Source organism: Aotus nancymaae, unplaced genomic scaffold, assembly GCF_030222135.1.
Source record: "Aotus nancymaae isolate 86718 unplaced genomic scaffold, 86718_ANA_hifiasm-v0.15.2.pri h1tg000006l, whole genome shotgun sequence".
In the NCBI taxonomy this organism is placed as follows: domain Eukaryota; kingdom Metazoa; phylum Chordata; class Mammalia; order Primates; family Aotidae; genus Aotus; species Aotus nancymaae.
Window position 1 is genome coordinate 38,895,710 of NW_026988417.1, and position 12,854 is coordinate 38,908,563.

General features: G+C 37.2%; 1 protein-coding gene across 5 annotated transcripts in view; it reads left to right on the plus strand.

Moving 5' to 3' along the window:
* N4BP2 (NEDD4 binding protein 2) overlaps positions 1 to 12,854 on the plus strand; it is a 99,159-nt gene that overhangs the window by 46,352 nt on the left and 39,953 nt on the right. For all 5 annotated transcript variants that reach the window (XM_064366525.1, XM_064366514.1, XM_064366512.1 and 2 more), the window contains 5 exons: positions 1,465 to 1,620; positions 3,881 to 6,243; positions 7,396 to 7,481; positions 8,710 to 8,755; positions 10,357 to 10,553. In XM_064366525.1, coding sequence (XP_064222595.1) covers positions 1,465 to 1,620; positions 3,881 to 6,243; positions 7,396 to 7,481; positions 8,710 to 8,755; positions 10,357 to 10,553 — 2,848 coding nt within the window. The remainder of the gene's footprint in view (positions 1 to 1,464; positions 1,621 to 3,880; positions 6,244 to 7,395; positions 7,482 to 8,709; positions 8,756 to 10,356; positions 10,554 to 12,854) is intronic.

The following is a 12,854-nucleotide window of genomic DNA, read 5'->3' on the forward strand; positions in this document are numbered from 1 at the left end:
TTTTATTCTTCTCTACTAATTTGGAAGTCATATATAGTATTTTTGTTCTTTTAGTGGTTACCTTATGTTTTACCATGTAGACTTTAAATCCAAAGTCAAACCATTTTCTTGGCTTTCCTCCTCACACACAGGAGGACTTTAAAACATTTTAACTCTGATACTTGCCTTCCTCTCAATTTACATGCTGTCATTGTCCAGAATATACAGGTAGTGTTTGTTTTCACTTTCTCATCTAGTTACTGCTTTCTGCTTCATTTTTTTCTTGCATCATATACCTTTCATCTGGGAATTTTCTTCTGCCTGATGTTCATCTTTGAGAATTTTCTTTACAGTAAGGGTCTGCTTGGTGTCAAATTCTTTTTTTTAAATCTGCAGATCTTTTTATTGCCCTCCTTCTTGTAAGATACTTTTGCTGGATATATATATATTCTACACTGACGTTATTTTCTATTGTTGAAGATAACACTTAGCTCCCTTCTGACTTACGTTATTATTGTTGTTAAGTCAGCTGTTATTCTAATTGTTTCTTTGTAGATAACTAGTTTTAAAATGATTTAAGAAAATTTCTGGTTGCTTTTAATATCATCTCTTTGTCTTCGGTGAATGACAACTTCAGTACTATGTTTCTGGTTAGGATTTCTTATTTTTTTTATCTTGTTTGGCATTTGTTGGCTTCTGAAATTAAGGGATTGGTGTTTTTCATCAGTTCTGGAAAATTCTCGGCATTTTTCTTTGCGTTGCTTCCGTCCCATGCATTCTCTTCTCTTTTCGGGACTTAGATTAGATGTATACTGGACCTTTTGGCTCTGGCTCCTATGACTCTTAACCTCTCATGTTTTCTATCTCTTTGCTTCTCTGTGATCTGAAACCAGACAAGATCGAGGTAGGTAAATATGAAAGCCAGATTTGCCCAAGTGGCAAATGCAAATGCCCAAGTGTCTGGATTCCTGGGATCCAGACACAAAGCCTTGAATTCAGCCCAAGACAGGAGAGTTGCAATTGAGATGTTTTCTTTAAGACAAAACCTTTGAGGGGCTAGAGCATAACATCTGGCTTCCTGGGAGATACAAACCTAGATGCTGTGTGAAAGTACCCCCAGGTGAAGGCCTCAGAATTCTCATATGTTAAGTTCAACCAAATGTGAGCTTATAACCAACACTTTTAAAAAAGCCACCATGAGTGAAAACACAAACAACAAACTTCATATTTGAACATACTAGGAATTTTTTTTCTTTGTTTGAACTTAAAGTATATAATTTAAGAAATCCTTAATAAAATGAAAATTAGAATCAAATCATGTATATTGTGTCACAATAAAGCAGCTTTGATATTCTTATCTATTAGAAATATATTACTGTTTTTCTAGACATATGTTCTGATTTTTTTTCTTTTTTGTCTTATGTTTTGATTTTTAAAACTTAATTATCAATATTCCTTCAACCCTTTTCTCCTGAAATTTTTCAGGCGTAACATTCATGGGGTAAGCAAAGAAAAAATATCAAGAATGTTGGAACATTATCAACGTTTTGTTTCAGTGCCAATAATTATGAGTTCTTCAGTTCCAGAGAAAATTGAATGTATTGAGTTGTGTGCATATTCTTGTGACGACAGAAGTACTAGGTAGGTTACATTGCCTTATGTACAAAATTCAATTTTAAACATAATTTTTTAAAAGTATAATTTTGGAGCTCATGGAATCATTGCTGATTAACTTTAAAAATAAAGTGTACTTGGCTGGGTGCTGTGGCTCACTCCTATAATCTCAGCACTTTGGGAGGCTGAGGTGGGTGGATCACCTGAGGTCGGGAGTTTGAGACCAGCCTGACCAACATGGAGAAACCCCGTCTCTGTGAAAACTAAAAAATTAGCTGGGTGTGGTGGTGCACACCTGTAATCCCAGCTATTCAGGAGGCTGAGGCAGGAGAATCTCTTGAACCTGGGAGACCGGAGGTTGCCGTGAGCCAAGATCACACCATTACACTCCAGCCTGGGCAACAAGAGTGAAACTCCAACTCAAAAAAAAAAAAAAAAAAAAAAGTGCCCTTTTGTTATTTATAAGAGTCTAGCTATAGTCTTACCTTGGGTGGGATGTATATAGTTAGCAAGAGAAGTACAAGTCCATATGAGAGATGACATGACAGTTCTTTTATTGTCCTCAGAGTTTTGTGAGTCCATGATTATGCTATGAATTCTCCTGCCAGCTTTGTGTAATCCTTGCTGCTAATCCAGTATTTCCCTTATCCTCTTGCTGTTATTATTTTGTATCCACTCAAATCACTTCTTAATTTCCTTAAGTTTTAAAAAATGAAAATAAAATACTTTTCCAAACTAGCGTTATAAAAATTATTAACGATACACTTTTATTAAATAATACAAGTCATGGCCTTCTGACAATTTGCAATCCTAGGTAGCACTGATTCTGTTTAGCATTTAAGACACATAAACAATTGAATAAATAAAGACAGCATTAATTGACAAAGTAAAGAAGAAACCAGATAATATGTAAAGGTCTGAATTACCCATGTATTATGATGGTAAGGGATACAGAGGCTCTGTTAAAAAAGAGTTGGGAATGGGGAAGAGAAAATTTATAAATGCTTTTTAAATTGAGAGACAGTATTGCAAAGTGGTTAAGAGCATGGACTCTTGAGCTGTATTTCCTGAGTTCAAAAATCCCAAAGCTTTGTAATCTTTGACAAGTTAGAAAATCTTTCTGTAGTTCAGCTCTTCATTTCTAAAATGCCAGTAATAACACTCTACTCACAAAAATCTTACAAGGATTATGAATTAGTACATGCAAGGGACTTAGAATGGCATCATCCAACACATAGAAAACTTGGTGTTAGGTATGATTTCACTTAGGAAGGTGTCTTGCTAGAGTTGGGACTCTGAGCACTCTTGAAGTTTAAAAAAAAAAAAAAGAAAAGAAAATGCATTGACAAATTGAATTGGGAAAAATTAACTGAAGTTGAGAATATAAAGATTTGCACAAGTGCTCTGCATCTGAAATTAACATTAAGTATGGCTTTAAAAAATCTTAACAAATGACATTTCAAATGAAAGCTCTTCCCTTTTTCTCTAATTTCTCTTAATTGGGCAAATAGCGTTGGTTGGCTCTTTGTGACTTTGTAAATGAAGCTTCCTCTGTATCAAATGACAGGTACATAGTATAGAGGCAGACCTATTTTACATATACTTAGCTATGTAAAACTAAGTCAGAAAGAAGCCAGGGAAGTGGTATCCTCTTCTGGGAACAAATTCAGAGCTTTAACTTTAATACATAATTAACACCTAAACTGAAAATCTCATATATACCATTCAATTCAAAAAATCGTTTGAGTGCTTCATATATGCCAAGCATTGTGCTAGGTAATGGGGTTACAACAAAGTAATGTGTTCATAGTATATTAGAGAAAGATAAAAATTAGCTTTCATAATTTTTTTTTGAGACGGAGTTTTGCTCTTGTTACCCAGGCTGGAGTGCAATGGCGTGATCTCGGCTCACCGCAACCTCCGCCTCCTGAGTTCAGGCAATTCTCCTGCCTCAGCCTCCTGAGTAGCTGGGATTACAGGCACGTGCCACCATACCCAGCTAATTTTTGTATTTTTAGTAGAGACGGGGTTTCACCATGTTGACCAGGATGGTCTCGATCTCTTGACTTCGTGATCCACCCGCCTCAGCCTCCCAAAGTGCTGGGATTACAGGCTTGAGCCACCACCGCGCCCGGCCTAGCTTTCATAATTTTAATGTACTTTATTTCTAAAATTTTCAGAGTAACTGTTAAGTGCCCTGTCAATTAATGCTTCTTTAATTTAAATCGTAGTATTGATGACAGCATTAAGAGACTTTCTCATGATACTCTTTAAAATAATCTTACAGCCCAAGAGACAAAGAAGATACTATCTCTGACAAAGAAGAAAATGTTTTATCTTCATCTTCGAAGCACCTAGAATTAATTGAAGAGAAGAATCTTGATGTAACCAAAGAAACAATGTTACCTGAGAATGTTACATATCTCTCTAATGAAGATTTAAACAAAAGAAGAAAAGAAATAAGTGATATGAATCCTAGCATTCAAAGTGCTTTAATTCTGGAAACTCCACACATGTATTTTTCTGACTCTGAAAGCAAACTACAAGCAACAGACAAAAGTGAAGAAGACCAAATAGAAATGATGGCTGTAAAACAGTATGGTAAAACTATCTCAGATAGTTCTGTAGAGAGAGTATCACCTAGTATTTGCTGTGGTGAAAATAATCAAGAAGACTGTGATTTTGCAAATACTGGACCTCTTCAGAATGAAAAATCCTCACCCTGCGAAATAGTGGAAGAAAGAGCAACAGTAAAGAAAAAAGCCTGTGGGAAACAAAAAAACAAATCAACTTTGGAAAAGTTCCCAAGACATGAGCTATCAAGTTTTGTTGGTGACTGGCCGGTTGATAAGACTATTGGTCAGAGGACAAAAAGGAACAGAAAAATGGAAAAAACTTCATCTGTACAAAGTGACAAAAAGTATAATTACCTTCAGTCACGTAAAGTATTAGATAATAGTGTATCTGTGAATATAGATGGTGTTCAGCAACGAGGATCTCCGCATGAAAGTGTAGAGGATGGCAGAAAGTCACAGTGTGATGATGCTTCAGAGCCACCCAATAGCTATAAATATGATGCTTATAAAAGTAATGAAAAAAACTCATTCAGCGTGGGTGACTGGCCTTCATCTGATTCTTTAGCTCAGAGGGAACACAGATCAAGAATGCCAAAGACTGGTTTAAGTGAGCCCAACCTAGAAACTGAAACAAATAACAAAATGAACGAAATATCCTTATATACAACACATGAGGCCTGTTGGGGCATGAGCCCTCTAAAACTAAAGACATTGGGTAGCTCCAATCTAGGAAGTTTTGAAATGCTACCCAGTGAAATGACCTGTGAGAGTCAGACTTGTGTAAGTAAAATGAGTCATGGGGAACACACATCATTGCCTCTCACTTTTACCGATAGTGCACCAACTATTTCTGGAGTAGTAGAACCACAAATGTTAGCTGAATTTCAAGAGGGAATGCCTAAGAGAGACGCTGGAAAAGAAGTAGGCATGTGTACCCAGACTGAACCACAGGATTTTGCTCTTTTATGGAAAATAGAAAAGAATAAAATCAGCATTTCAGATTCTATTAAAGTATTAACAGGAAGATTAGATGGATTTAAGCCAAAAGCTTTCAATATTAACACAAAATCAGACGTTCAAGAAGCAATTCCATATAGAGTAATGTATGATAAAAGCACATTTGTTGAAGAAAGTGAGCTTACCAGTGCAGATGAATCTGAAAATCTTAACATTCTTTGTAAACTATTTGGATCCTTTTCATTAGAAGCCCTGAAAGACTTATATGAGAGGTGTAATAAAGATATTATTTGGGCCACAAGCCTTTTGTTGGATTCTGAAACTAAATTATGTGAGGATACAGAATTTGAGAATTTCCAAAAATCGTTCGATGGATCACAAATTGGGCCTTTTTCTCTGGGGTTGAATTTGAAAGAAGTTATTAGCCAAAGAGGAACTTTAGAGAATTTTAATTCTCCTATGCCAGAGTTTTGCCATGGGACTGGTATTAGTAATGCTAACTCACAGTCTACTTGTGATGCGGAAAGAAGAAACTCAGAGCAGGCAGAAATGAGAGCTGTTACTCCTGAAAACCCTGAATCAATGAAAAGTATTTTTCCCCGTGCTGCTGTGGGTCTAAAGAATAATAATGACATACTTCCTAACAGCCAGGCAGAACTTTTATATAGCAGTAAGCAATCCTTTCCAGGTATTCTAAAAGCTGCTACCCCTAGAGATATGAGTGAAGCAGAGAAAAACCTAGTAGTCACAGAGATTGGAGACAACAAACATTCTCCTTCAGATTTCTCTGATATTTTTAACTTTGCATCTAGTACTTCAAATCTTGAATTAAATGAAGAAATTTATTTTACTGACTCTCTTGAAATAAAGAGAAATGAAAATCTTCTAAAGGATTATGTGAAATTTTTAGACACAGACTTTATGAATGAAGATGAGCAGGAAATGGAGGAAATTCTAATGGCAGCAACTGGAGTTAGTGAGGAAGATAAAACAGAGATATTGAATCCCACTGCAGTGATGGCCAGATCTCTGACCATAGACTGTCTGGAATTGGCATTACCCCCTGAACTGGCTTTTCAACTTAATGAATTATTTGGTCCTGTTGGTATTGATTCAGGTAAGGAAAAAGTAAATGACCATGTGTGTGTCTTTGTGTGACTAGACTATAGAGGGTTCTATTTTTTTTTGAGATGGAGTTTCACTCTGTTGCCCAGGCTGAAGTATAGTGCTGCAATCTCAGCTTACTGCAACCTTCACGTCCCCGGTTCAAGTGATTCTCCTGCCTCAGCTTCCAGAGTAGCTGGGATTATAGGCACATGTCACCATACCTGGCTAGAGGGTTCTATTTTGGTTGTAAAATTATTTTCTACGTTAACTGAAAAGCAAAAGTAATTTTATGTTGCTTAACTTCACATAGTGCCTTATTTTTGACACGTTTCTGGAGGACTTAAAGAAACATAATTGGGGCTGGGTGGGTTGGCTCACGCCTGTAATTTCAACAGTTTTGGAGGCTGAGGCAGGCGGATTACTTGAGGTGAGGAGTTCGAGACCAGCCTGGCCAACATAGTGAAACCCCGTCTCTACTGAAAATACAAAAATTAGCCAGGGATGGTGTCACATGCCTGTAATCCCAGCTACTGGGGAGGCTGAGGCAGGAGAATTGCTTGAACCTGGGAGGCAGAGGTTGCAGTGAGCCAAGATTGTGCTGTTGCACTCCAGCCTGGGGGAGGCAGTGAGATTCCATCTAAAAAAAATGTATATATATATATATGTATAATTATGTGTGTGTATATATATATGTATATGTATATATTTGGAAGACATAGAGAATGTTTATATGGAGTTTGTATTTATTCCATGCATAGTTTGAACATTTTCTCTGGTATTATTTACTTCACACTTAATTGTAGGGATGAACCTTTTAAAATCCTTTGATGCTACTCCAGATACCTTTAAGACAAGATTAATTTTTTAGAACACACTTACTGAAGAGTCTTGGCTAATAGAAATGAATAAAATAAACATATTTAGACTAATGGAAAGGGGTAACTTAAATAGATTTACTATAAAGCTTTGTATAACTGCACTAGTCAAGAAGCGTGAAGACAATAACATGGCATATAACAAATAATACTCAGAGATTTAGTAAATAGAAACATAAGTTAGGAATTAATAATACAAGTTAGTTTTACTCTGCATGAGGTGGTTGAGTATGTTTTCTGCAAATACATAATGAGTAATGATTACCTTTTCTTCCCCTTCCCCACAGGATCTCTAACAGTTGAAGATTGTGTGGTTCATATAGATCTGAACCTGGCCAAAGTGATTCATGAGAAATGGAAAGAATCTGTAATGGTTGGTAGGCTTCTTTTTATAAAGATCTCCTTTTTTGTCCATTTTGTAACCTTTGAATTTCAGTAAAATATATCATGTAATATGAAGGAGTTCTATTGAATTTTGACTTCGACATGGAAGAGTTCTGTTGAATTTTGACTTTGAAAGAGAATGAACTTTTACCACTTAATAGATTACTGTTTTTTTTTCTCTTTTCAATAGTTTAGATATTTCCAGACAGCCAAATTATATAATTAGTGGTGGCGCTCAATGTGATTGTTGATTTTTTTTTTTTTCTGAGACAGTCTTGGTCTGTTGCCAGGTGCCAGGCTGGAGTGCAGTGGCACAATCTCAGCTCACTGCAATCTCCACCTCCTGGGTTCAAGAAATTCTCCTGCCTCAGCCTTCCGAATAGCTGGGACTACAGGTGCGCACCACCATACCCAGCTAATTTTTGTATAGTAGAAACGGGGTTTCATCATGTTGGCCAGGATGGTCTTGATCTCTTGACCTCATGATCCGCCCACCTTGGCCTCCCAAAGTGCTGGGATTACAGGTGTGAGCCAACCTCGCCTGGCGGATTTTTTTTTTTTTTCTATTTTAGAGACAGTGTCTCACTCCCTGGTTGAGTGCAGTGGCACCATCCTAGCTCACTGCAGTCTTAAACTACTGGCACACAATCCCCCCACCTCAGATTCCAGAGGAGGTGGGACTATACAGGTGCCTGCCACCACACCTAGTTAATTTTTTTTTTTTTTAATAGAGGTGAGGTGTCACTATGTTGCCCAGGTTGGTTTCAAATTCCTGGCTTAAAGTGATCCTCCTGCCTTGGCCTCCCAAAATGTTGGGATTATAGGCATGAGACATATGCCTGGTGTGTTTTTTTTTTTTTTTTTTTTGATAAAAAACTATGAACAGCGAGTTTTTCATTCCTGGAATTAAAGACTTCAATGCTGATTGGTTAAATTTCAAAGACATTTTAAAATTTATTTTCAGACCATTCTCCATAACAAGAAAGTTTTTTTTTTTTAAATGCAGCATTTTTACCATTCTATAAGTGGAAAAAATAGGTAGCTGTATTCATATTTCATAATTTTTATTATCTAACTTTATTGTTTTACTTAGATTTAGTAAGAATGGTTTATAATTATACAAGGAGAAATGATTTCTAGAGAAAAATAATATAACCTTGTGTTGTTTACTAACTCATTCCTTGTTTGCCAATCTCTTGCCTGGCTTTTGTGTTTAGGAACGACAAAGACAAGAAGAGGTGTCTTGTGGCAAGCTTATGCAAGGTAAAGCACATATTTTTATTTCTAATGTTTTTGTTTTTATGTTGAAACTTGGTGTGTGTGTTTGAATTTTAATTCCTTCTAAATTACTTCCACAAAATACAGTACCCACAAATTTTGATTGTCAAATAAAAGTTCTATTTATTTATTTATTTATTTATTTAGAGACAGAGTCTTGTTCTGTCACCCAGGCTAGAGTGCAGTGATGCCATCTCAGCTTGCTGCAACCTCTGCCTCCCGGGTTCACGCAATTCTGCTGTCTCAGCCTCCTGAGTAGCTGGGACTACAGGCGTATGCCACCACCCCTGGCTAATTTTTGTATTTTTAGTAGAGACGAGGTTTCACCATATAGGTCAGGCTGGTCTTGAACTCCTGACCTCAGATGATCCACCCACCTTGGCCTCCCAAAGTGCTGGGATTACAGGCATGAGCCACCGCGCCCAGCCAGTTCTTTAAATATATTTAATATTTAATATTGATATAAAATAAAACTTAAAGGGGAAAAAAGCCCCTATAATATGTATTTAACTTTCATGAGTGCTGTGGAACATCTAGGGTACGCTTTCAAAGTATTTCCTTTTGAGGTTTTGCCCTGCATGAAAGAAAACTTTTGGTTTGAGAGCAATAAAGTGTTTATGTGTTTGATCAAGACCATCATTGAACTATTACTTGGCTATTCAAAGTTTTTATTGATGTCAGTATTGTTAGATCACAAAACCCAGCCTGCTTTTTGGTACATCCTGCCAACTTGAAAATATTTGATTCCAGATACTTCTCTTAGATAGTGTTGTCTTTAGTGGCTGTTGCAGGGTGGCAAACCTGTTAGTAAGCATCCTCCTTTTGTGCATGAGTTCCTATGCCTCTGCTGTCCATTCCACCCTGGGACCAAGGCAAGGAGTTCCACCTTGAATTCAGGATCCACTTTGGTCCAGACCTGTGTTCGTGTCATAGTTTCAAGAGCTGCAGCTGATGTAGGGAGAGAGATGCCCAAAGGATGGTGTGCAAATGCCAGTGTCTATTGTTTCTTCACTCTCCAGGACAGCAGAGGAATATATCAGAATGTGTTGATATCCCTCTGAGAAGTTGAAAGGTTACACATTAAAGTCTGTTACTGTGAACCTCTTAGAATTTTCAATTCCTTATTTTGAATATCATTTGCCCAGTCTTTATTGTGCGCCTTCACTGAGTTGCAGGTTTGCTAAAATAATCCATCTTCTTGGTCCTTAGAATGGGTGGGCAAAGCTGACTATAGCTGTTCTAGTTGCTAACTTCCAGCTGGCTATAGCTTCCTCTATTTACCAGTGTCCTATATGCATGTCACCATTTTTGGGGTTGATGTGATATGAAAAAGAGTGGGAAGCATTGAGTCAGTTTAAAATTATACACAGATTATTGCTCTTTTAAAATATTGCTACATTAACACATACCATTTCTTACTTGCAATTATGTGAAGATGTATTTTACAATTTCAGAGTTATGTTATATTTACAAACTGAAAATTGAAATATTGTTCATTAGTCTCTGAGGTAAATGTAACAGAGTGAATAATGTTTAATTTGTACATTTATTGTTGAGAGTATGACAGTATTTATTCTACTTTGTAGATCCTTCCTTGGTTGGACATACTGGTCTTGATAATCTTGAACAAAAATCATCTCAGAGAACAGGCAAAAAATTACTGAAGACTTTAGCAGCACCTGAAATGCTATCTTTATTGGATCATTGGAATATTCAAACTAAAAAAGTATCACTCAGAGAAATAATGTCAGAAGAAATTGCCTTACAGGAAAAACATAATTTGGTATGAATTAATATAAATATTAAGCTACTGTCTCTGATTCTGGGTTATTGTGTGTTTACTTTGTGATTTTCAAAGTATTTTCTAGTCTAGAATCCATTTTAACCTGATTGAAGTTAATGTATAATTTGAAGCTGGAGGTTTTTGCTTCAGGGAAATTAGTTGATACTCAACTATAAGCCATCCATGTTAAGTTTGTGTTGTTTTAGGTTTAATTTTATAGGTGATTGAGCTGCATCTTTCTTTTTCTTTCTTTCTTTTTTTTTTTTTTTTTGGAGACAGGATCTTGGCTCTGTCACCCAGACTAGAGTGCAGTGGTGTGATCACAGTTATGGAAAGCTTGACCTCCAGGGCTTAAACAATCCTCCCACCTCAGCCTCCTGAGTAACAGGGACTACCATGCCTGGCTATTTTTTTTTTTTGAGATGGAGTCTCGCTCTGTTGCCCATGCTGGAGCACAGTGGTGCAGTCTTGGCTCATTGCAACCTCCACCTCTCAGGTTCAAGCGATTCTCCTGCCTCAGCCTCCCAAGTGTGTGCCACTATGCCTGGCTAATTTTTTGTAATTTTAGTAGAGACGGGGTTTCATCATGTTGACCAGGCTGGTCTCGAACTCCTGACCTCAAATGATCCACCTGCCTCAGCCTCCCAAAGTGCTGGGATTACATGCATAAGCCACTGTGCCCGCCAATTTTTGAATTTATTATAGAGACAGATGTTCGCTGTGTTGTCCAGGCTGGCCTCGAATGGACTCAGTGATTCACCTCCCTTGCCCTTTCAAAATGCTGCAGGCATGAGCCACTATGCCTGACAGACTGGATCTTCTTCTACTTTTTTATTATTATTATTTGTTTGAAACAGGGTCTTGCTCTATTGCCCAGGCTGGAGTGCAGTGGTACAGTAAGGCTCATTGCAGCCTCAACTACCTGGGTTCACCTTAGCCTCTCAAGTAGGTGGGACCAAGGTGTGTGCCACCATGTCTGGCTAATTTTATTTTTTTGTAGAGAGGAGGGTCTTGCCATGTTGCCCAGGCTGGTCTTGCATTTCTGGGCTCAAGTGACCCTCCTGCTTCAGCTTTCCAAAGTGCTGGGATTACAGACATGAGGCACCATGCCCAACCAGCTGCATCTGTTTCAACTTTTAATATTTACTTGTATTTTTTATATTTCTAGAAAAACATGAATGAAATCTTATTTAAAGATAATTATATATATTAGTAATAAGAAATGTCTGTCTTACTATTAAAGATGCCTATTTTTGAAACAAAATTTTTTAGAGAAAAATTTTAGAAACTTATGAGTTTGAATTTAAAAAATTACTCTTCCTTTTCAAACAGAACCTTCACTTTACTTTGAATTTATTTTTGGTCTTTATTTTAAAATATCTAAATCTATGAAGCCATACATGCAGTTGATTTCTTTTGCATTTTTTCTTAATCTTTCTAGAATTCTGAAAATTAATATTAAATAATTCCAGACTCAAAAGGGAAAACATCTTAGAGGTTATTCAGTCTAATTCTCAAGGGAAAAAAATAATTCTTAGATGGTGTTCTTAAAACATTTTAACACTTTCTTATTCATTTGACTGCACAAAGGAGTACCTTTGTATTTGGCTGTAATACATCCAGTTAAGGCGTAGGGATTCCTCTACCTTCATATTTGTTTTTTAAGTTTATCTTGTTTAACTAAATTAGAAATATACTGCCATTCCCATCTTTGCATCCTAATACAATCCAAGAAATAACCTCTTCAGTAGATCTTAAAATTTTAGTGTCCTGTCAAATAGCTTCTTCAGTTAACATATGTATTAATTTGAGCAATGAATTTTTTTTTTCTTTTTGAGTCTCGATTTGTCACCCAGGCTGGAGTGCAGTGGCACAATCTCGGCTCACTGCAGCCTCCACCTCCGGGGTTCAAGTGATTCTCCTGCCTCTGCCTCCCAAGTGGCAGGGATTACAGGTGCCCGCCTCCACACCCAGCTAATGTTTGTATTTTAGAAGAGATGAGGTTTTACCATGTTGGCCAGGCTGATCTCAAACTCCTGATCTCAGGTGATCTGCCCAACTTAGCCTCCCAAAGTGCTGGGATTACAGGCATGAGTCACCGCGCCCAGCTAGCCCTGCTAATTTTTGTATTTTTTTCTAGAGACAGAGTTTTGCCATGTTTCCCAGGCTGGTGTCAAGCTCCTGAGCTCAAGCAGTTCACCTGCCTCAGCCTCCCAAAGTGCTGGGATTACAGGCGTGAGCTACCACACTTGACCTTTGCTTGTTTTCCTATAGATTGGGTAATACAATAGAAGCTGGGTG